Here is a 25,214-nt window from a genome sequence, read left to right as displayed (position 1 = left end):
GTGTATATGATGAAATCAAAATAGTAAATTCTGGTCTAGGGCACCCCTCTGCCCTGCCCAGGACTTTGACTTTTTTGGCTGAGGCTGTGAGGGCTACTCTGGAGCTTTGGTTCAAAAGTGACCTTGGGCCCCGGCCAGTTTGGCTCAGCAGTTAGAGTGTTGGCCCGTGGACCAGAGAGTCCTGGGTTCGGGTCCTGCTAAGGGCATGTACCTCAGTTGCAGTTTGTCCCCGGCCCTAGTTGGGGTCGTGTGAGTGGCAACCACTTGATGTGTCTCTCTCACATCGATGTTTCTCTCTCTTTCTGCCTCTCTCCCTCCCGCTCTATCTGAAGATGAATGCAAAAATGTCCTTGAGTGAGGATTAAAAAAAAAAAAAAAAGGTGACCTTGGACCAGAAGTCAACCCGTCTAGACCCTAAGGGAAGGGACCACAACCTGGTCTAAAGGCATTCTGTGATAGGGGAAAGAGGATTCCCATCTGGAACTTAACCTCTATTCTTCTCCCCTGCAGTCCCCAGGGGCCCCCTGGAGTAACCACAGGGATGAGACAGGGACTTTTCAGGGGAAAGAGCGGCAGCCTGCTGAGGACCTCAGCCTGACGGGAAAGAGGCATGAGACCGGCTGGGCTACGGGCTGAGTGAAACTTCAGAGTGAAACCACCTCCATCCTATCCTGCCTTTAAAAAACCCTTCCTGCTGTCCTCATTCCAGATCCTATAACTCAAGATTCTTTGCTCTTAGTTCTGAGCACCAAATTGTGAACACTGGGACAGCAAATATCCTACTACATGGCAAAACCCACCAGTGTTGGGGTAATGAGAGCAGGCAGAGGCAACCGGAGGAGAAAAGACCTGCGTATATAATTCTTTTTATCCCTATGTACATTCTGGAAAGTAATTATAATCATATAATTATAATATATTTATAATAATAATAATAATAACAATGTAGTAATAGTAATGAAGGTAGAAGTAGTTTTAGCCACCATTTATTCAACACCAACTATATGGTGGGCACCTGCATGTATATTGGGTCAGGTAATTCTCATACTATTAAAATGTATATACTGGTTGTCAGAATGCTTAAGAAACAGTGAGAGATGAACCCATTTGGAGTTCCTCTTTATTTATTGGAATATGGCTTCTTAGAGCATTAAATTGATGGATGATTAATTACAACTCTTCAAAGACATTCTCAATGGTGGCAGAGTGTGCTGACCCCCTTTAAAACTAAGAGTCCAATTTAATGCACAGTCCCAGCAGGCTAAATAGCAAGGCAGACCAGGCAGATCCAAGGCCCACTGACAAACTTCCTGGAATCCTGGGGTACAAGAAGTTGACAAGTTTTATGAAGTAGGGACCTGCAAACAGGCCTCAAAGTTAAAGGTGACAGCCAGCATCTCAAACATTCATAGGACAGGCACTATCCAATCAGTGGGTGCCCCCAGAGGCATGATAAACAGTACAACGTACTTAATTCAGGATTAGGGACCACCAGCACCACGATTAGGTTTCACAAGTCAGATTCTACTGACAATTCTACTCTTTTCTTTGTAAATATATACAAACTCAGGCTTCCTATGGCAATGCAAACAAATAATCATGTCTATAAAATAAATTTCTCAATAAATTTCTGAAATGATTGGCTAGCTCAGTAAAATATGAGAGATTTAAGAACCGAAAGTCCATGCACTTGCTCAGTCAGTCTTTACTCTCCGGAACTAAGCTCCATCTACATAGGTTCTAAATTCCTAATAAAATAATATTCTACCCCCTGCTTCCACCTTTTTTGGTTCTTTTCAATGCAATAACTTGCACAAAGTATCCTTTAGTTTCCTTAGCAACTGTGTGGAATGTATTTGGTTATCAAAATAAGCTGTTTCATTTTGGAGAGCCCAGCTGAGCCTGAGTGCAGCAATTTCCATGGTTCAAACTGATGGGCAATTTTGATTTCATTGCAGAAAGAAGTAAATGCTATCCCCTAGCCCACCAATTCAACCATCAGAAATGCTTGTTTATTCATTGCCTTTCCCCCCTTCTCCACTAATGCATAACGTAAGTTCTTGTGGCTTTACTTGCAAAAGCTGCTGTATTTGGTTTCTGTCCTATGACAACCCTGAAATGGTTATAGTCACTTTGAAAGTATAGTATATACTGTAGTTTGAGGTTATTCTCAAAGAATGGTGAACACTTAAAATACTGGTTCATCCAATGTTTCCTTTGCATTATTAAACAATATTCAAAAATGCCCCAAGGATAAAATGTTAATCAGTCTGGATTTCCGAGACTCTAATAACTGATATGGAATGACTTTTGATGTGAATAGATGGGAGGAAAGGAACCGATACTTTTTGAGGAGACTAAGACCAAAGGAGATGGAGTAACTGCCAGGAGTCAAACCCTGGGGTCCCTGGTCCCAAAGCCCATCTATCCTTTCTCTATCATACCCCATTGCTTCCCCCATCACTGTGGAACAGGGTCTCTAATTCTAATTCCGGAACCAGCTCTCCTCTTTGATGTCCTCGGAAGGGACCGGAAATATGCACTCACATCTGGGCTACAGACTCTCCTCCTTGACATGTGTCGAAGGAACTAGATTTTTAACATCACGATTAAAAACATAAACCGAGTAGACATTGGCTTGACCAGGGGAAGAAATGAAGAACCAGGTGGTCTCACATAAACTATGGAGAGCTTTCTCCTCTGTTTTTCCAGACTGATGTATTTTTTGGTCACAGGAATTGCTTTGGATGCTGACCACTTTCCCGCGCCGCACTGCATTTGAGGGTCTGGTGAACAGGGCTTCCATTTGCATTAGTAATGATAGATAATTCCTTCAAGCAAAAATACTCCAATTAAAGTAAACCAATAAGCTAGTGCAATTGGATTTTGTCTCTTATCTCACCTCCTGCTCCTAGCCTAAACAACCCACAAGCTAATTTCATTAGAGTGAGAGATTTCAGATACATCTAACTCCTGTTTAAAGAATGTCTGATAGAGATCATGGAAGGAAGAAAATATATTTTGCTAAATAAGACCCTTTACCGAGAGCTTTAGGGTCAAATGTATCTTAAATCTGCATCTGTACATGCTGATCTAAAGACAGTCTTCATTTTATGGTATTCACCTGTGGCATCCGACACTATAAACTGGTTCGGGCAGCCCAAGCCAACCAGCAGGACCATGGACAGGGCCAACTTGAAAAAAAAAATTCTGAAGAGCCATCTGGTTGGTCACATGATGATTCTATGTCTAATTTCATATGTAGAACTGGCAAATTAGAATGGATCTTAGAGATAATCTAGCTCAATAGCCTCCCCGTAAAGAGGAAAAAAAATGAAGCCCAGAAGGTCTAGTCAAGGGATTTGCTTAAAGTGACATCACAGGTCAGTGGGCAGCAGCCACACTTGAATTCAGGCTCCTGACTCCTAAGCCAGAGCTCTTCCCATGGCCCCATGCATGTGTCCTCATGTCCTAATAAGGGGCCAGGAAAGTATACATTATTCAAGGTTTTAAGTCTTAAAATCTTTGTAAAGGAGAAGATGGTGTTGGCCCTGTGGAAATACCTCCCGGTTACTTCCCTTCAAGATGACTATAGGTAAAAAGTTGATTTTGGCTTTCAAGATGATCACTTCAGTGACCAAGAATAGATACTGCAACAGGCGCTATGCTACCCTATGACCCACACAGATGCCTAGAAGACAAATCCTTGGAAGGCCAGGGAGGCTCAGAGGCCATGACCTCCAGGTTAAATGAGGGGAAAGGAAAGAGGTAGGCAGTGAGGGCCAGAGGCCGCTATGGGCACCTTGCTGACTGAGGTAACACCAGAGAGATAGAACAAGTCACATCACGTGCAGGAGATGGAGGGCCATGCTGCTCAGAATGCCCACCGGACTGGCCTGTTAGCTCAGACATCTTTCCTGGTACTAATATCTGTGAGTTTGTGTCGTTCTCGGCTGACAGTGAAAGAATCTGTGTCTGTGGCATGTTAGAAAGACCCCTAAGAAGTTCAGAACATGGTCTAATGATGTCCCATTTAGAATGCCAAACTCCAAATTTCACCAGCATTTTTATCAATGATGGAAAAATAAATTTGCGTCTCATTGTACAATGAGATTTCTCATCCACATCTCCTTCAGGGCCTTGTAACTACAGGATTCGTCAGGACGGACAACTTGTGGAGACAGCAAGAGCCCTGGGGCCATGCAGATGTTGGCTCAATTTCCAAATTCCATTATTTACTAGCGGGTGACTGGCCAAGTCACCTAATTAATATGACCTTTAGTTTTTGCATCTAAAATGGGTATACATGCTTGGCTGGTGTAGCTCAGTGTATTGAGTGTCATCCCATGGACAGAGAGGTCCCAGTTTGATTCTGGGCTCAATCCCCTGCAAGGGGCGTGCAGGAGGCAGGTGATTGATGTATCTCTCTCACATCGATGTTGCTCTCCCTCTCTCCCTCCCCCTCGTAATTATACTTACCTCACAGAATCCCTGTGAGGATTAAATGTGAAATGCTCTTGGCAAAAATCTTTGAAACAAACACACTGTACAAACACTCATGATTATTGCTATTGCTATTGCATACGAGGAAACTAGAGCATGGGAAAATGAGTGACTTGCTCAAGGTCACATGGCTGGTAAATGCTAGAACACCTGAACTGGTGCTTCCATTAAACCACAAGGGTCCAAGGATCTTTCAGCTACAAGACACCATCCACCCACCTCACCAGGCCCCACTCCTGGAGATGCCCGTTTATCTCATGAGGCTGCCCCAGAAGAGCTTGTCTGGATCCCACACAGTCAAAGGCGGCCACCCCAGCAGTGTGCAAACCCGCAATGCTTCCCTGGAGGCATGAGATGGGATACACTGAGCGTCGTGAGCCCTGCCCATGCCCTGCTATGAGCTCACAGTGACAAGGAACTGAGACGAGGACACACGTGGACTGGCAGACGGCGTGGAGTGCAGGGCGTGGAGTGCACAGGGATGCAGGAAGCGCCAGGGCATGGAGCTATGAGTCAGGCACATGATGCGCAGAATGGTCTCCTCGGTTCAAAGGTGGACAGAGAGGACTCACAACACGGACAACACGGCAACCCTACCTTCTGTGGCTCCTTTGCCTTTCCTGTCAGGGATCTCTAACCCAGTGCCCCCTGAGGGATACAGGGAGACGTCCGTTGGCACAGGCCAACTGCTGGCTGTGTCCTCCGTGATCTCATACATCTGCCCCTCCATCGGCTGCAGGTGCCAGTTTAGGCCAAACAGGTGCATGGCTGTGGTGAGCAATGAGAAAAGTCATCTTTTTCTGCCGGAGGCGGAAATGAAACTCCCAAGCCACAGGGGAGGGCAGGTGGGGTGGGGAACACAGGGATTCAGGTCAGTTCAGTTCAACGGGTAGCCCCCGAGGAGAGAGTGCCAAGTCCCTCGTAGGGACCTGGGCACATGGAAGTAACCAAGGCGCAGCCCCTGCCTCGAGGTCTCGTGGTCTCGTGGAGCCTGGAGGGGCAGGGGCAGGGGTGGGAGTTTCAGGTCTAGGACTTGTGCTTTAATTTAAGGGGAACACTGTAATTTGTATCACAAAAGGTTAATTTTCCTAATATAAAAATAACATCTAAAAATAATAGGCAAAGTCCAACGACTCAATAGGAAAATAGGCATAGGAACAATTTACAATACGAAATACAGTGGCTCTCAATTATATCAAAAAAAGACTCTTGGTGCCACTCATAGTAGGAGAAATGCGAATTCAACTCTGAAATACTGGTTCTCACATATGGTTTGGCAAAGATGAAAGAAAGAAAAGGCTGCAAATACACAGTGCTGGCAGAGAGCAGGAAACAGACACTCTCCCACTTGGCTCGTGCCAGCTGAAGCTGGGATAAATCCTGTGGAGGGCGACTCGACAAAGCTGTCAGGTTTAAAATACACATACCCTTTACCCTGGGACTCGGAGCGTCCAATTCTAGAAATGTCTCCTCCAGATACTCACACACACGCTAAGGGACGTGCAAACACTGACTGTAAGGTTATTTACTGCAGCATCTTCCGTAATAGGAAAATACCGGTGACCAGTCCATCAATAAGGGGCCAGGCAGGTTCTAGTCACACAATATGCTGTGCGACCCATAAACAAGAGTAGGGAGCTCTTTGTATGTACTTTTCTGGAGGGAATATGATAACAGTCAGGGCAGTGTGTTTGATATGCTACCACCTTTGTGTAAAAACATTCCTATATATGTACAGAATATTTCTAGAAGGATAGGAAAGACATTGGTGACAGCGGGTATGTCCTATGAAGGAAGGAGATGCTAAGGGAAAGGGACAGAAGAGAGACTTACTTTCACTGTTGCACATTTTGATTTTGTGTCATGCACATGTATCTCTGTGTTAAAAATGTTTTTTCCAAAGTAGCAACTGCTAAATAGTCTTGTCCAACAATCTGGATGGGACCATAGGTGCTGAAGAATGGACACTGTCCCTTGAGATACACGATGCTGGAGAAGGCTAGGAAGCCTGCTCCCCAAATCTAGTACAAATGTCTGCTTACATCCCATCTGAGGATCTGAGACGTGAGCCTTGACAATGCTCAGCCTTCTTGGACGGGCACCCTGATTCCCACAGTGACAGCGAGACACTCCAGTGCCTGGACCCCCACAGCTTCCAGTATGTAGCATCACACTTTTGTTCAACTGATGAGCATTTTCTGAAAGCTTACTCGACACCAGGATCTGCGGCTGGTCTGGAGAGCCAGCCCTGCATCAGACACCCCTGCTTCGATACGCTCCCAGTCAGTAGGGGAGATGATAAGCAACAGACTTTATAGAGGACTAGAAGGCCCAGAGGAGGGTGACTGACGCACTACGCGGGCCTTACAAGCACAGGGGGGATCTAGAGAGATATGAAGGCCCTTGGTAATTATGTTTACCGAGGACCACTATGTGCCAGGCAGCATGCTGGGTAATTTGTACACATTCCATATAGTCGTCACCCTGCCAAACCCAATTCACAGAAGTGCACATTCATGCTCAGAAGGTTAACTAAAATTATAATAATAAAACTATGATTTACTGAATGCTTACCACGTGCCAGGCACTGTGCCAAGAGCAGTCAATGTAGTATTTCCTTTCATTCTCATAATGATCCTAAAAGGTGAGTGTTAATAACCCCATAACCCCATTTTACAGATGAAGAAACTAAGGCACAAAGACATCAATTAACATACAGAAAGTTAAATGGCTAACAAGGGGCAGGGTCTAAACTAGGAGCCAAAACTGTTCAGATTCCGAAATCATACAGCTCAGTCTTTCCGGTGTGAAGACCAGGCTCCCCCCACTTCACCTGCTGCCTCTCACTGCTCTGTCCAGCCAGGCGCGTGAGCCTTACAGGGGCATCCCCTTCGACACACCAAGCAGCCTCCAAGGCTTTTACGTGGCTTTTAGGTAGCAATGCAGGATCCTGTGAGGTGGACGGAAAGTTGTATGACTTGGCCCCAGTGTGTGGACGGGTCCAATGATGGTGGCCTTGAGGGGTCACGTGACTGCCTTCAAGACCCAAAAATCTGTGGCGGAGACGGGAACACAGCACAGCCTCCTGACTTCTAGTCGACACAAGCCCCCCAGGGAGTGCACACAGGTCAGATTTAACCAGGAGTCGTTCTCCGGGAACAGAAGCAGAATCTGACCCTGTGCTCTCTTTCTGGTGCCTGTGGTGCAGGGGAAAGTGTGAGCATCAAAGGCAAGAAAACTGGTTCCGAATCCTAACAGCCGCTTTCTAGCTCCAGTACTCTCACCTGAGAAATGGGGATAAACATATTTCAAAGGACTGTTGTATCATATGAGATGAAATACGGCAGCGTGGTTTGTAAATTGTACATTTATGTGATTAACTGTGTTTTATAACCATTACCACGTACCACTGATGGCCGTGATAAAAGAGCAGCTAACATTTATTGAGCACTGTTGAGACACCGGGCACCAAAGGGCTTCACACCGTGTTCGACCATCTCTGGGCAGTTGTCAGTAATAATAAATGTTGACTTGCCTGGAAGAAGTGAACACTTGGCTATTTCCAAGGCTGAATTAGCTTACATTTCTGCTTACCTTCTTACTGTTTTAATCTATATATTGGCAACTCCAAGGTGATGCAGAGATTGTTCGAACTACGGACGACTCAGATATATACAGCTCAGTGTGGGCTGCCTCTTTCCCCATCGTAATCAACGAACTCATCTCAGTGTGCAAAAGTGCTGTCTTGTTCAAGAGTCACGAGAATGAACTAATCCTAGAATGAACAGAACTCTTAGAGTTTTGTGAAGGGAAACATTTTTATTGTCAAAGCTTTCTCTTATTTTTAACAAGATGCCAAAGCAAGTCTTTGCTTCAAACCATACGGCAAGGGAAATGTGTTAGGGGTGAAAATGACCACAAGATCTGGTGTCTGGGGCAAGGCAGGCGGGGCAGGACCATCCCCAGCAGATGGGGAGGCTGTGGTCCGAAAGCGAGGAGGTGCGTGTGGGCGCTCCCTGCTGGGGGCTGTGGCCCTGGAGTCACGGAGGCCCCACACAGCTGCAGGGCTGGCCAGTCTCTGTACCTGTGGCAGATGTGCTCCTGAGAACCAGCTGGGAAAGCAAAGCTCTGGGCCCAGCTCAGACTTGGGCCCTCTCCGAAGATGCAGTCATTCAGAAGTCATTATGGAGGCTGGTGGATAGGGAAGTGAGCCCAGGGTCACCAAAACTGGGCTGAGCAGCGGGAGCTGGAAGGAGGGCTCAGAGGAGCCGGAGCACGTGGGGCATGAGATGTGAAGCTGAAATGGTGCCACCTTAGCGCCCAAATAAAAGGGAGCCGTTGTCTGCGGCCCAGAGTCTTAAGTCTAAGTCACGCTCCTCCACTGTTTCACTGAGTTGTTCGGTGGGTGGTTATGTTCATGGTTCTGGGTTCTGGGGGAGGGGGAGAGAGGAGGAAGGGAAATAGTTTGCCCTGCTCTCCTCTTCCCAAAGGGCATAGCAGGCGCTCAGCCAGAGACTGGCTAAGGAACACTGAAGCTCAAGCAACCTCTCTCCTCTATCCTGGATGATGATCAAAATAACAATAGCGACACAAAACTAACCGCCAAATGCTTTTTCTGTATCTCTGAGTTCAACTGGATCCTCACATAAAGATAGGTTGAAAGAAACTTCATTGGAGAATGTACACAATGAAACTGGGATAGAACCCGAGTTATAGTGATAAACTGAGCTATAGGTGCAGAGAGGTAAAGTAAGTCACCAAACACCACAGGGCTGGTGTAGAGGCAGGTTTCAGAGTCAGGAACCCGTGTTCCAGAGGATCCAAAAAACCCAAGACACGGAAATGCTCCTCTCCAGCCTCCCTGGAGGATGGACCAGACCACGGAAACAGTACAGATGTAATCACCATGGTGCTGTCTCCTGAGGAACCACTCAGTGGTAACCCCCCCCCCCAATGTGCATCACAGAATTACCGCAACTATACCCTGAAGTTTGTATGTAAAACTGTGCAAAACTCTTCTCAAGTACACTAAAAGTGACGCAAATAAGAAACCTGATTCTAGTTTTGCCTTTCAACTAGTTTGTAATTCAGAGAAAAGGTGAAAAGATGCTATGGAGTTCAGAGAAAGGCTGTGGAAAGGCTGCCGGCTCCTAGGATCACCCATATTGAAATGTAATGATTTCTGAGAGCCAAGAGCTGGGCTGGGGGAAGTTTCCTGTTCCCTTAGAGCTGGTCAATCTGATCCGAGGGCTGACATTTTCCAGTCACCTTTCCTTGCCCAGCACGACATGAGAGATAGCTGAGAAAGTGCATGCTCCATGCTGACATTTTTAAGAAAAACGCTCAGTAGATGTGCAGACATTGAAGGCTCCTGGCAGCACCTGGCCAGCGGGAGGCAATTAACAAAGTCATTATGCAGGAGTCACCAGTACAGAACAGGAGATTTCTGCTGTTCCAATGCGAGCCCCCCTTCCCAAACTGAGCGCATCTGTACACCTGCAGTTCCAGATAGTGCCTAGGGATGGCGATAACCGAACATCGTCGATTCCAGGGATATTTTTGGTTTCAAAGGCAGTGGGAACCAACTCAGTGATACAGGTACCCACATTTTTGTCTCACATTACTGCTGGTGTTTTTTTAAGTATCATTTGTGTAAAATATTAGTCACTGAATTATTTGACTCATGGTGGGCAAAACAAAACCAAAAAGATAAAACAAAAACAACACAAGAGTTTCATTCACCAGGTTGTATTGCTTTTGCTACAAAGCCATGGTGTTCAAAAGTTCCAAACCAAGAAGTTATGTACACAGAAATGTAGACTGCAGTATAAAAGCAAAAAAAAAAAAAAAAAAAAAAAAAAATTGGAAGCAACCTAGAGGTCTAAAAATAGGGAATGACTTAGCTAAAATATGATACAAGTACTGGATGGAATGCAAGGTAATCATTATGATAAATAACTATGACAACCAGGAATGAGGGCAAATGCTTACAATATAATGTTAAGAGGAAAAAAGCAGGACACAAAATTGCATGTTTCTGCTGACTGCATCTCTATAAAACCAGATATGCATATGAAAAAAAAAATCTGGAAAGACATACCTAAAACTGACATCAGGCTTTGAATTACTGTGGAAGGGTTATGGATAAATTTTCTTTGCTAGTTTCCAAACTCACTTCAATGCTGTTCTGCATTAAAAAGAAAGCTCTACAACTTGGCCCCAGGAGCAATAGGCAGAAAAGAAAGACGACAGAGCAGAGGGAGGCGATCCTGTTTTTGAACGTAGGCCAAGTGTGGGATACCCAGGCCGGGGGAATTACGTACATTATTTCATTCGATCCTTACTGACGCCTTCAGAAATTACAACTCTCGTTTTACAGATGAAAATACTGGATTCTCAGAGAGGCTGCATGATTTGCTCAGAGACACTGTCCAGATGGGGAATGAGAAAGTCACATTTGAACCTAGATCTAACTGGTCCCAAAGTCCAGCAGTTTATCACACTGCTGGTGAGTTATATGCCTGAAATTAAGTTTAAAAAAATAATTAAGGCCCTGGCCAGTTTGGCTCAGCGGTTAGAGTGTCGGCCTGCGGTCCAGAGAGACCCGGGTTCGGTTCCCGCTAAGGGCACGTACTTCGGTTGCAGTTTGTCCCCGGCCCTGGTTGGTCGTGCGGGTGGCAGCCACTCGATGTGTCCCTTCACATCGATGTTTCTCTCTCTCTCTCTCCCTTCCTCTCTCTCCCTCCCACTCTATCTGTACAAAAAATGGAAAAATATCCTCGGGTGAGGATAAAAAAAAAGTTAAGGCCAAACCTCTGCTGATAACATAGCCAGGTTTGCTCTTTGGGGACTGTTTATTAAGGAGCCTTCTCCTCAAGGACAAAGCATGGGGTCCCCATCCTTCCCCTTAGACACGGCTGATCCACACCATCAAAACCACATAAACGCAAATAAGTGACTTGCATGGGCAGCGTCAGTTCTCCACTCAGCTCTCTTCAGAACACTCAGAGTCAGGTCATTTATTAGTTTCATGACTTTGGTCACATGACTGCCTCTCCGAGTCTCAGTTTCCTCATGCACAAAATGAAGACAGTAATGGCTACCTCAAAGGATGAAATGAAATAATGTAGCAATTTGCTTAGAACTGTGCCTGGCACATAGTAGCAGCTCAATAAATGGCAGCTGTCATCCCTGTCATTTTGCTACACTGATTTTCCTAATTCCGGAATCCACTGCAAGATTTGTTAAAGCCGGCTCCGTCATGCCATCTTTTTCTTCTTTCTAGAATGTTCCCCTAATTCTCCTTCCTGCCAACTGCAAGGTTCTTGAGGCTGAGGGCCCTCTCCTATCATGCTCCCATTAGCTGACAGCCTTAGGAACTCGAGCTGTTTGCCCAATGGATACAAGTTTTTACAAGCAGAGTCACTATAAAGCAGCCTGACAGGATCCCATTGGTGATTACGTGTGGTTAATTTTCAATCAAGTAAATATATTGCTTTTCTCCCTGTCTCTGGATAAATCTGGCTGCAACAATCAGGGTGACTGTCTCTCACCCACAAATTAAGTGGTTTTTGGAGAATGGACTCCGGCCCAGTGAATCATTTCTCTGTGCTGTGCAGTGCTGGGGGGAGGGAGGCCTTTGAGCAAGGATTCCCTGGTAGCTGCTCTGTATGTCTGTATGTCGGGGTGGGGCTGGGCGTGAGGGAGCGGCTGGAGCGCAGGGAGTCTCTGAAGCGGGGAGCAGCCAACGCCGAGGAGAAATGTCAATTTCACCGGCTGAAAACTGGTGACACGGCAACTTGTAGGGGAACCATGGCCGGAATCTAATTTGTGCAGAATGGAGTAAACTGCTATTATTGCAGCGATAGAATAAGAGAGCCGTCATTTCGGAGCACCTTTCACCTGACAGGCTCTGAGAAGACCTCTTCTGTAGGTAACTAATTTAGAGGCTGCCTGCCTCCACCAAGCCCTGGAGTGACCTCCGCCCAGGCCCCTCTCCCCGCCCTCTCCCACTGCCGTGCGGCCGCAGACACCAGGACACCAAAGGCACAGACACGTGGGCTTATACGCAGCACAGCCTTTGCTGCCAGGCAGCCCCTGGTTCTCATGTTTATAGTGACGCAGCTTGACGCATAGGCTATTTAACTCCTTTAAGCCTCAGTTTCCTCATCTATAAAATGGTGACAATACTTAAATCCAAGAGTCACCGAGAAGATGAAAGAAAATAATGTGTTTTATGAGCTTATTATGGTGCTTGGGATTCACTCAAGTACACAGCTAGTGGGGGGCCTTCTTGGTGGGTATCATCTCATCATCATCATCTTCAGTGTATATTAAGGGTTTCACTGAGAAAGTGCAGGAAGGTTACTTGAGAGAGCTGACAACCCTGAGTTTTGCTCTGGTGTTGGGGGGAGGTCGCTGGGACTGAAGTCACAGTCACAGGGTGGAGACACAGACATGACGGGTGCGTGTGGCAGGGCCTGGCACCGCTCTGAGCCGCCGGCTCTGACCTCTGAGTTCAGAGCTTTCTAGTAAATGACCCTGTCATTAAGTCGCAGCAGGAAATCCTGTAAGAGCAGTTAAAGCATCTTCCTGCTTGTTCCTCCATCAGCACTGTACTCCCAGATTAAAGGAGCCTCAGGTGAAGGGAACAGACCCACAGAGCTGCTCTGCCCAGGCCCCTGCGGGCCCTCTCCTCAGGGCAGGGATTACTCCTTCGACTTCCATCCCCAGCACCTGGTCCGCAGAAGTGGAGAAGAAAGGGAGGAAGGGAAGGAGACAGACATAATTAGGATTATTACTGAAATAACAACAGCTGTCATTTTTTTCAAATTGCACCATGTGTATGTCATACTGCGGCAGAATTCACACTCATTGTGTCATTTAATCTGAGAAAATTCTAAGGAAGATATTATTAGTAACCCCATTTTATAGATTAGGCTTCTCAAAACACAGCAGCAAGGTAGATGTTATTAATCTAATTTTGTATCTCTAGGAAACCAAGGCTCCAGAATTATCTGTAACTGCACCATGCATCATGACAGCCCCAGGATCCAAAACAAGGTCCCGGTCGCTTCAAATCCCAAGCATTTCTCGGGCTGGCGTGGAGGACATAGAGGACAGGTTCCCATTCAGTCCTGACCAGAACCAACACGCAGATTCTGGTCAAACCACTGCCAACAAAGCACATGTTCCAGGAAGTGACCCCACACAGGGCAAGCGCTTCAAGCTAGTAACAGGCCCACCGGCTGCCCGTCATATTCAAGGTTCGAGTGACGATCCAGAGACAAGGACATCCTGGGGATGGCCAGCCTGCTCTGCTGGGCGGAGCAGCCAGCACTGCCCTGGCAGAACAAGCCCAGGCCTGGTGAAGTGCCTGGCATTCCCAGAGAGGAGGGGACATGCTGGGGTCAAGCTCTAGTTTCTGATTTCCTTCCTCTGTGGCGCTTGGAACCCCGTGTCAACTGTATTCACAAAGCTATCTAAAGCATTTCTATAGGAAGGCGTCTGGACTTAGCAGAGGACCAGCCGCTCACGTGTGATACGTGGTCCCCTCCCTCACCTGTACCCACCATCAAACGGGGCAGGAGAAAACCATGGGTTTGGGGAGGCTTGGGAGCTACAGGAGAATGCCTGCTGCTAGGTACCATTTCCATAGCTACTAGAAAACGTACGTGACAGGACTCTGGAGGGCAGCCCTCCCCCTTCCTGACTTCCTTTGGCACACCAACCCTGTAACTAATTTTTTTCAATGATCAAAGTCAATTAGAAGGTGGTCCCCACTGTACCTCTTAATGGAGTTTTAATTTGTGTATATATTATTAGGATAGGCCTTTTCTCCCTGGAGCACTGACAGGAATGAGGGCGGACAGCTTGACGCGGAGCCTGCCACCCGGATTTGTAACTTGGGGTGGTATTTCTTGGTGATGAGAAGCATTTGGAAAGTGCATTTTAGAACAGAGTGTGTGAAGCCACAGCTTCCCAGTGTCCTGCCCCATGGACGTTTTCATGCCGCATTTTTTTTGCCTCCCTGACCTTGTCTGCACAAAGCAAGGCTCTCAAACGTGAGTTCTCCTCTGATCCACACAGACCCCTGGCTTGCTTTGGTCCTTTGCAGAGGAAGTTTAAGGCAGCACAGAGTTCCGGGCACTGTGACGACACTGACAACCATGTTGACAACGCCACTGTCACTGATGGAAAGCTGTACTGTGCCCAGCAAGCACTGTGCTACGTACTTTTTTGTAAGACTCACCCCGAGATATTTTTCTATTTATCTTCAGATAGAGTGGAAGGGGGGGGGAGGGAGGGAGGGACAGAGAGAGGGAAAGAGAGAAAGAGAGAGAGAGAGAACATCGACATGAGAGGGACACATTGACTGGTTGCCTCCTGCACGACCAGGACCAGGGCTGGGGGTGAACCACAACTGAGGTATGTGCCCTTGACTGGAATCGAACCCACAACTCATTGGTCTGTGGGCTGATGCTCTAACTACTGAGCAAACCACCCAAAGCTGTGCTCTGTGCTTTGTAAACACCTATTATTTAATCTCCACAAAGCCCTATGAGGTAGGTACTATTATTACCCTCATCTGCAAGATAAGGGAAATTGAGGCTCAAAGAGGTTCAACAACTTGCCCAAGTGCACACAGTTACAAGAGGCAGAGAGTAACTTCAGGTCTGAGTCAAATCCCGCTTGCCCCGAACCTGTCCCCAACCACTGTACAAGCTGACTTCCTGCTTAGATGTCAAAGTGTAGAAATAACAAAAATGGGGGAAATGCAAACCTCGTTATATGGACCTGCCTTACTGCTCACATTTTTCAGCAAGATTTTCCTGAGGATAAAACCTTGAGTTAATATCTCTTCATAACAGAAACAATTTTCTTTTTCTTCTTCTTTATTAATCCTCACCTGAGGACATTTTTGCATTTATCTTTAGCTAGAGCAGGTGGGAGAGAGGGAGGAAGAGAGAGAGAGAAACATCGATGTGAGAGAGACACATCAAGTGGCTGCCACCCACACGACCCCAACCAGGGCCGGGGAACTGCAACTGAGGTACGTGCCCTTAGCGGAAACCGAACCTGGGTCTCTCTGGTCTGCGGGCCGATGCTCTAACCACTGAGCAACCGGTCAGGGCAATAACAGAAACAATTTTCAAAGACGATTTAAATGCTTGTTGAGCATAGTATCTGACATTTTTCATTACTTCCCCCGGCTCAGGAGTCCCCCAGTCTGTGCCTGTCTCCTGTCCTTTGCACACACCTGTCTGTGCAGCCTGCAGGCTTTTGCTATGGCAGTAATTCTTGGGGAATGGCCACCTCCTTTCCTATTTAACACCAGCAGCAACAACCAACACATTTTCCCTTCCTTCAAGACCTACTTCAAATGTCACTTCTATGAGGATTTCCACCATTACACCAGCCAAAACAGACCTTGGCCCTCCCCGCCCCGGCCCTGGGCCCTTACCACCACTTCAGCACCTCTCCTGAGCACACTGCCCTGACAAGTGCCCCCTGCTCCTTGCTGGCTCTGTGGTCCATCTCTGTACCCAGTGAACAGAGCTGTAGAGAGAGCCAGCTGCTGGCCCTTCCCAGCTGTACATCAGCAGATAAGTCACTTAACCACTCTGATCCTCAGTTTTTTCATCTATAGAAATGGAAATACAATACAAAGCCATCTCCCAAGTTCTTGTAAGGATTACATTTAATTAAAGTGTATTACACATTATAATGCATATTAAAAAATATAAGGCATGATTATTACATTGCTTCAAAGTTAATGAATAAAAGAAAGAACACCCAAAGTTTAATATCTAGACTAATGCAAAGATTTATATATGACACTTCCAACATAGCTCCATACCTACACAGTTAGGTGTATGAACAGTACTATTTAACAAACTTAATATACTACAAAAAAGCTAGGATCAAACAACGAGTTCCAAAAGAAGAATTTTCAGGTAAGGAAAAAAGAAAAATGCTACTTCTCCTAAAATTCTCATTTAATCTTTGCTACCCTCCGTTCCATCTCCTCTCAAATACCCTTTCTACATATATACGCATAGTCACATGTGCTCACATACCGAGAGACACACATGGGAGCCCAAGGCGTATATCTTGCTGCAGAACTCCATAGAGGGCCCGAGTGGTAAAATTTAGGACAACGTGATGAAATGGATACCACAGTACAATGAATGATAGTGGCATTTTTTCTCTTTCCCACCGGAGGCTCAAAGGCAGGATCAGTCTCGCTGACTGCCACACACCAGCAGGAAGGGCTTTCTCCAAAATGAAATGTTAGGCCAGTGACAGCTGACGCACGCCAAATGAAGCCGGGAGGATGGCAGAATTGGGGAGCGTGAGGTGCTGGTGCTCAGCAAGCCCTGTGCATCATGGTCCCGGGGGTCATTTGGGCCTCTTTCCCTCTCTAGTCCTGGAGCACTGGGGCGACCATAGCCCCTCAATGCCGCAGCTGCTGAGCAATCCAGGCAGAGTGCACAGCTGGGACAGATGGACATTATTTTTCCTTCCTAAAAAATACACTAGTGTCTCTGTTTAGTCGGGAGCTGCCGGCGCCCTCCCAGCCGTTCGGATCCGGTGTCCGTCCCAATCCCACCGCAGGGGCGGGAATCGCGGAGCACAGCGGGAAGATGGGTGCACACCCTGCTTCCTTCACTTGCTTGCCATTGCTTTTGGACAAATGACTTAATGTCCTCAGGCCTGTTTCTCATCTATAAGGTGGAAATAAAAATAGGCTGGTGCCTAGCACATGGTTGGCACTTGACAAGTATTTGTTGGATAAGTAAGATTGTCGAGAAGATTAACTGAGAAAATACACGTTAACACCCAGAACTTGCCTGGCCCATGGTTAAGCTCTCAATACACGTGAGCTGCCATCTCTGTCACGTGAGGTCAGGTCCTGGCAGAAGAGCTGGGAGGAGGGGCAGAGTAAAGACCAGATGGGATGGCAGACCACCCTTGTTTGCGCTGAGCCTGCGTATGGAGCACAGCAGTGGAAGACACCAGAGGACGGCACTGAGAGGCGGCGTGGTCTACAAGAGGAGCATAGGACTGGCATCTGGTTTCTAGGCCCAGTCATTCCAGCTGAACAACTTACTTAACTGTAGTGGGCCTCGGCTTCTACGTCTGGGACTTGCAGGACAAGGAAATGCAGCTAATAATTCTGCATGGTGCACAGACTGCTGGAGGGGGCCAGCGGGTTTGGAAGGCCTTCCACGGAGGCAAGGTACTGGCCATGCACTGGCCTGGTGGAGCCTGTCTCCCAAGGAGAGGCGGCAGCGACAGTTGACGCACGCCAAATGAGGCCGGGAGGATGGCAGAAGTGGGGAGCGCGAGGTGCTGGTGCTCAGCAAGTCACTGCTTCCTGTAGTTCTTTCTGTATTAAGAGCCTTCAGTAACCCAGACACTGAGCTCTGCAGACGGGTCAAGTGCACAAATGGACATTTTAAAGGACAGTCTCCCGACACAGGCGCCCAAAACAGCCAACACGTCTATCTACTGTCCTCTGCCTTTGTTTAGGCTGTTCTGTCTTCCAGAGTCATTCTTAGCTTCTCTTTCAGTATCTTACCGATTTATAAGGCTCAATGCCTTGGGGACATTTTATCTGATCTTCCTGGTTAGAATGAATGGCTCTCTCCTTCGGGCTCACCTCCCTCAAAAAAGCGCCCCCAAAACAGGGACAAGGTTCAAACTCCAGTAAAATGCTTTTACATTTCCAGTAAAATGCTTTTATCAATTGCCATCAGCAGGTCACCTGAAACCATGGACGACTCAAAGCAGCGATGCTAGCGTATCTGGCTTTGCTGGGGCTCCAATGGGCACACGGCTCAGCGAATGCTCCCCGCCATTTCAAACCTGAGCTTGGGGACGCTCCCTCTACTTAATCCCAGATTACCTGGGACAGCCCTTAGCCGCTGAATCTGAGAGACTTTACAGTTTCTGGGTGATTCAGCTGCCGGAAGGGTGAGATGGTGTTACTTAGCATCCGCTGTGGGCCACCCGCGGGCTGGACCCTTGGCAGATACCGTCTCGCTTAATGCTCGAAACGCCTTTTAGATATTAATTGACATTCTACCAATGAGGAGAGGGAGACTCGGAGAGATGCCAACAGTCGTGTGAGCTGGGAGCGAAACACAGGTTTTACTCTGCCCAAGCCTGTGCTTCTGTTGCCAGACCTGCGCTGTCTTGAAAGGATGGAGCATTTAGTTGTGGTTTTGTTTTACTGTCAGGAGCAGAAAAAAATTCGATTTTTACAGCCCTTTCTCCTCCTCCAGCGCCCCCTCCCCCACGCCCCCCCTTCCGTGCAGTGGGGGCAGCTCGCTGTGCGCCCTCGCTGTTGTCCCGGGCCTGCAGCCCCCCGCCGGCCCAGCCAGGAAGTCCCAGCAGCCATCGAGAGAACTATCTTGCTCTTTTTCTGCACCTCAGTGCAATTAAATTATTTTATTTCACAGTAATTAGTCTAGACTGAAAACAAGGACTTGGGGACAAATCCTTTCCAAGGATGATAAAAATCTGTAAAACCAATTCCTGTCCCACAGTCCTGTGGAAGGAGCACCTCAGACCCACAGTTGGGGCTACAACCTGGCCGACCACAGCTCCGCTGCCTCTTTGTGGGCCTAGAACCTGTCCACAAGCCAAGAGCCTCGAGACCTGGGGAGTGTGTCGTCTCTGCAGCTGCCGCCGCCGTTATAAATAAATGGATATACTAGTAAGCTCAGCTCCTTTCTTGTTTGAGACCTTTCCAAACTGCTTGGCCCTTGAATTCAACACATCTTGTCTACCAGGGGGAGGGGAAGACAGATTTCATATACGAGTGGTTCTTACTAGAAAGAAGTGGGATCTGATTGTTTCTGTATCCCCACAACAGCCGACCGTCTACACTCAGGAGGAGGCGGCTGAGGCTCAGAGAGCAGGTCTGTGCTTCAAGTCGCACCGTCGGAAAGAACAGCCAGGGATCCGAGCCCGGTCTGTGTGCCAGGCTGACTTACTTGGGCAGACCCTCTGGTTTTCCTTTGTCTTCATTTCTGGTCATCATCTCTCCCTCTCACGTGATCTCCTGGCCTCTAGACTTCCGATCTCTGCTCCCTGGAAGAACTTGAACCTCTGCGCTCACCTTTTCCTTTCCCTCCACTTCACGCCTTGCGACATGTTAGGTTCTAGTCCCGACGTCCTCCCCTCCGTTCTCTCCTTCAACAAACTTTTGCTGGACACAGGCTACATCCTTGCCCGGCGCTGGTACAAGAAGCCGTGGCTACAACACTGAGTGAGACAGAAACTGGTCCTGCCCTCGTGGAATCTATAATCTAACGGTGGAGACAGACAGGAACCATCCGTGACACAGCCGGCGGCAACTGTGGTGAGTGCAATGCACACTACCAAAGATATACCTGGGTTCCTGGCTGAGAGTGGGGGGTCAGAGGAGTTTCCTTGAGAGAGTCATATGTGAACTAAGCTCTTTTTTAAAAAATATTTTTTAATTGATTTTTTGAGAGAGAACCATCAATGTGAGAGAGAAACAATTGATTGCCTCCTGCACGCCCCCTACTGGGGATCGAGCCCGCAACCTGGGCATGTGCCCTGACGGGGAATCAGACCAGGACCTCTCAGTCCATGGGACGATGCTCCGTCCACTGAGCCAAACCAGCCGGGCTAAGCTCTTGGAAAGGAACTGACTGGCAGAAGAGGGATGGGGCTCCCTTTAGGAATGAAGATCCTTTAGCTTCTATGGGTCTCTGGGCTACTTTTTTTTTTTAAATCCTCACTTGAGGACATTTTTGCATTTATCCTCAGATAGAGCAAGAGGGAGAGAGGGAGAGAGAGAGAGAGAGAAACATCAATGTGAGAGAGACACATGGAGTACTTGCCACCCACACGACCTGAACCGGGGCCGGAGACAAACTGCAACTGAGGTACATGTCCTTAGCGGGAACCAAATCCAGGACTCTCTGGTCTGCGGGCCGACGCTCTAACCACTGAGCAAAACCGGTCAGGGCTCTCTGAGCCACTTATAAACTCCTCTGCCCACCCTCCAACATTAAACCAGCTGACCCAAGGTAAGACACAAAGCCAGACACTGGAAGGACTGTGGGGAAAGTGGACACGTGGCTGGGGGCGTGGAATGCAGTCCTGTCCTTCTGAGGAGCCCCTAGCAGTGAGTAACAGGAGCTCTAACCTGTCCACACCTTGCGATGCAGGAGTACTGCTCTGGGGAGCACCGCCGCCCCAGTAACTGAAAGGAGAAAACAGGGCAGGAGGCACAGAGATGTTCAGAGTACTGTTTGTAATAGCCAACAGCTGGAAACAGCAGGAATACAATAAGAATAATGGCACAAATATGGTAGAGCTATTAATCTTGTCAAGAATGAGAATTGCAGCCCTGGCCGGTTTGGCTCAGCGGTTAGAGCGTCGGCCTGCGGTCCAGAGAGACCCGGGTTCGGTTCCCGCTAAGGGCATGTACCTCAGCTGCAGTTTGTCCCCGGCCCTGGTTGGTCATGTGGGTGGCAGTCACTCGATGTGTCCCTTCACGTCGATGTTTCTGTCTCTCTCTCCCTCCCACTCTATCTGTACAAAAAAATGGAAAAATATCCTCGGGTGAGGATAAAAAAAAAAAAAAAAAAAAGAATGAGAACTGCGTCAATTCTTGAAATTGTTTGCATGAATAAATGGTCCATGAGAAAGACAGAGAATGTCAACCTGTGAATTCATGCTGACCACAGGGAGGCTCCCAGCTGCTGGTCCTTCAGAGAGATCAAGTACAGCACACAGAAAACTACAATGTTTTTGTTGTTTGCCCTGGTATCTTGGATTCTGAATTCTGTCATAAAATTTCCTCAGCACTCATATCGTCGAGTTTGAAGGTGATGGCAGGTAACACCCGAGTCTGAATCCAGTAAATAAATCACTTCTTTACTACACCTCTCAGTTTCTAAACAGTTTCTAAAGCTACCGAGGCGGAGAATAGGTGAGTGGGTGTCGGGACTGAGAACGAGGAGAGAGGATGGACCACACAGGGCAGAGGGAGTTTCTGGGGTGAAGGATATGTTCTGTGTTTTGATGGTGCTGATGGCCATGCAACTGTCAGAACACATAGAATGGTACACCTAAAAAGTGTTAATTTTCTGCATGTAATCCTAGCTCAATGACTCTGATTTTATTTTTTATTTTATTTTAGTTTAATTTTTAATCCTTACCCAGGGATATTTTTAATTAATCTTCAGATGGAGCTAGAGGGAGAGAGGAAGGAAGAGGGAGAGAGAAACATCGATGTGAGAGAGACACATCGATTGATTGCCACCCACCCAACTCCAACCAGGGCCAGGGACGAACTGCAACCCAGTTCATGTGCCCTTGGCCGAAATCGAACCCAGGACTTTTTGGTCCACGGGTGACGCTCTTACTGCTGAGCCATACAGGTCAGGGCTCAACGACTCTGATTTTAAACACAAGTGGTCAGGGCTCAATGACTGATTTTAAACACAAGCGGTCAGGGCCTGGGGCTGACTGGGGATACAGGTAAGAGAGACACGCCTGAGTGTGGTCTGGGTCTCAGTCCTCATGCTGGGTCCCAAGGGTTACAGTCAGAGCTCCAACACTGGCCAGAAAGGCGTCATGAAGAGCCGGGATCCTGATGTCCTCTTGTCCCCCAAATCTACTCTGTCCATCTCTGCTCTGCTCTGCGCTCCGGCGGCAGCCCATAGGACCTAGATCGATGGGGTCTCTTGGGCGCTGGCTTCTGGTTGGATTCCCACAATGGGAGAGCGGAGGGTGGGGAGACAGTGAGGTCTGCAAACTGGAAAATTTTCTTTCCTGCTGAGCTGAAACATGTTGAAGGACTTACTCATTCCGGCTAGTCTTCTGTTTGTTTATTCCTATGTTATAGACGAGGAAAGGCATCTTAAGGAGATTAAGTCCTTGCCCAGGTGGCCCAGTTAGTAATGGCAGAAGGACAATGGAGACGAGCTCCACCTGTCTGTGGAGTCTGGGCACAGAGGCCCCCTCCCCCCCCACTCTGTGCAGGAGGCTCTGTTGTTAGGGCAGTCTTCTCCCCTGGACCCCAAATCTACCTTCCTGTCATTTTTACCTTGCGGGTTTGGTTCTGCCCCGGGCAGCCCCACAGAGCAAGTCTGTCCCCTCGTCCGTGTGGCACTTCAGACAACTGCATAGAGCCCTGCTGGGCTCCTCAGGTCCTCCGTTTGGGGGTTGGAGGATATTTGTCTGGGGTCTGTTAGAAAGAGAATCATCTGTATATAGCCTGCGATTAGCGAGCAGCGAGCAGGCATCGGTCCTGGAGAGAAGGCTCTTGTACAGGATCCTGTTCATCCCTTTTCCTCCTCCTAAAGATCAGGTTCAATCATCTCCATATCCCATTCTTTGGGCTATAAAGCTAAATCTATGGCTTCTGTCCAAAAGGCATGATGTGAAGCCGAACAGAAAGGAGAGACAATGAGCTTACTGCTCACTAACAACACCCAGGCCCAAGTGCAGCAGGCCTGTGGTTATGAAGCAACCGGCATCTGGGATCCTGATACTGCAAGCGCTGAACCAGAGGGGGGCCACGGGGGGAAGGAGGGGCACCATCACCCTGGCCTCCATCTCCAACCCTTTCTCTAGTCATCTCATGTCCATTTCGCATGGACCCGAGCCCCAGGACACGTAAGGTGCACTTCTCTACCACCATGCTTTTGCCCACACTGCTCTGTGTAGAAAAGTCGTGGCAGATTTAACCATCGTGCAAGGTCTCTGCTCCAACCAAGTCTTCCTGAGCACAGCTGTCTTGTGCCAGGCTTTGTGTGAGGAACTGAGAAAGCAGGCAGCAGAGAAGGAGACATTAGGAGCTAGGAGAGCAAGCAGCTCCACTCCAGAGAGAAGGGCAGCCCGATACCCCTAACTGGATTGCTGCTGTGTGAAGTCCAGTTTGCATGGTGACCTGTCAGAGACGGGTACAGAGCCTGCACAAGTCTGTGAAGTCACACCTGATGCCCTAGTGCCCCGCAGTCCAGCTGGGCGACCCGGGCTCTTCCGGATCAAAAACTGCGATAATATTCTGACAAGCAATGCTCTCTACTACCTTTTAAAAAGCAGCAATTAGACTGAGCAACATTTGTGGTTACAAATTACATGATCACCACTTTAAGTCAGGGTTCTGATTTTTTTTTTTCAATCCACAATCAGGCTGCTGTTGGAGGTGAAAAATGCGACCTAATTTGAAAAAGAATCCTTCGCTGCTATTGAGCGTGTGGTCATGTGCCACTCCTGTCACCCAGGGGCTGCTGCGGCCCGCACTGGTGACTCTACTCCAACGTCCTGGTCAGTTTCCTACAGGCAGAGACGCTAGACCAGGAAGGAACGAGCAATGGTCGATTCCCACCAAATTCTGGGTTCAGATAACTGCGCTCCAAGAAAAGGTAACAGTCTCACAGGCCACCAACAAGGGACACATTTATTTGTCAAGTGACCTGTGTTTTTTCAACATCAATTCATTTCATCTTTTCATGAGGCACAGCGGCCTCGTGAAAGGGCTACTGTTCTTCCCACTTTGCAGATGAGGAAACCAAGGCTCAAAAGGGCTGCCCAGCTGCCGAGTGCAGAGCTAGGAGGTCTACCACGTCAGTCAGACTCCAAATCCTGTCTTTTCTTCTGATCAGAACTCTATGCTGCCTTGGGGAGGTCACGGTGAATGACACCCTGCCCTGCAGGGTCGACCGGGCCCCATGACAGAAGAAACAGCATCCTAGGGTGCGCTCATGTTTCCATTTAAATGGACAGCTATTCCTGGGTTTTGTGTTATTAGCGAGCCTTTTTCTTCCCCCAGGCCGAAGGCCTATCTGTAAGGACAGGCAGTGAGGAGTTCTCAAGGTATTAGTCCACAGCTGCTCTGCGGCGCCCCGTGTCTGCTGTTCACACAGATGTTCAGAACGCGAGGGGAGCTGTCAGCGTTATCCGGAGAGAGGCGACTGTCACGGAAGCAAAAGTCAACTTTTGTCCTAGTTAAAGAAATGACGCGAGATGCTTTTTTGGTTACGATTCTTCTTGCGGCGGCTTCCCCGGAACAGGGACACATCCCTACAAATATCTTCTGACAGGTCCCCCGGTTGTTCTGTCAGCTGCCCTTGCGACCAACAGGCTGGGAAGCCGCCGGCGCTGCAGGGAGACTCAGCTGGGCTGAGTTCCTGCTCAGGACTCACTAATACTCTTTTCCGTGTGAGGCTAATAGTACTAATAAGCTATTAATAATAATGAAATCTAACTTTTTTTAAAAATTCTCACCCGAGGACATTTTTGCATTTTATCTTCAGATAGAGCAGGAGGGAGCGAGGGAGGAAGAGAGAAAGAGAAACATTGATGTGAGAGAGATACATAGACTGGCTGCCACCCACACGACCCCAACAGGGGCTGGGGACAAACTGCAACGGAGGTACGCGCCCTTAGTGGGAACCAAACCCGGGCCTCTCTGGTCGTGGGCGGACGCTCTAACCGCTGAGGCAAACCAGCCAGGGCAATGGTATCTAACTTCAGCTGAATGCTAACTCCACGCCAGGCAGTGGGCTAGGTACTTGATGCAAATTACCTTACTGCAATTTCTCAACAACCCTGGGAAGTAGCCACTCATTACCCTCATTTTACTGATGAGTAAACTGGGCTGAGAGAGGAGACATACACGTGCTTCAGGTCACAGAGCCTGTGAGCAGCAGAGC

The 25,214-nt window shown here is 48.0% G+C and overlaps 1 protein-coding gene across 3 annotated transcripts in view; it reads right to left on the bottom strand.

Moving 5' to 3' along the window:
• Positions 1–25,214, bottom strand: part of TENM4 (teneurin transmembrane protein 4) — a 390,035-nt gene that overhangs the window by 185,459 nt on the left and 179,362 nt on the right. For all 3 annotated transcript variants that reach the window (XM_036259322.1, XM_036259324.1, XM_036259323.1), the window contains one exon: positions 5,101–5,271. In XM_036259322.1, the coding sequence (XP_036115215.1) occupies positions 5,101–5,271 (171 nt within the window). The remainder of the gene's footprint in view (positions 1–5,100; positions 5,272–25,214) is intronic.

The sequence above is a fragment of the Molossus molossus genome, unplaced genomic scaffold, assembly GCF_014108415.1.
Source record: "Molossus molossus isolate mMolMol1 unplaced genomic scaffold, mMolMol1.p scaffold_m16_p_13, whole genome shotgun sequence".
Lineage (NCBI taxonomy): Eukaryota > Metazoa > Chordata > Mammalia > Chiroptera > Molossidae > Molossus > Molossus molossus.
This window is presented reverse-complemented; position numbering and strand designations above follow the sequence as displayed.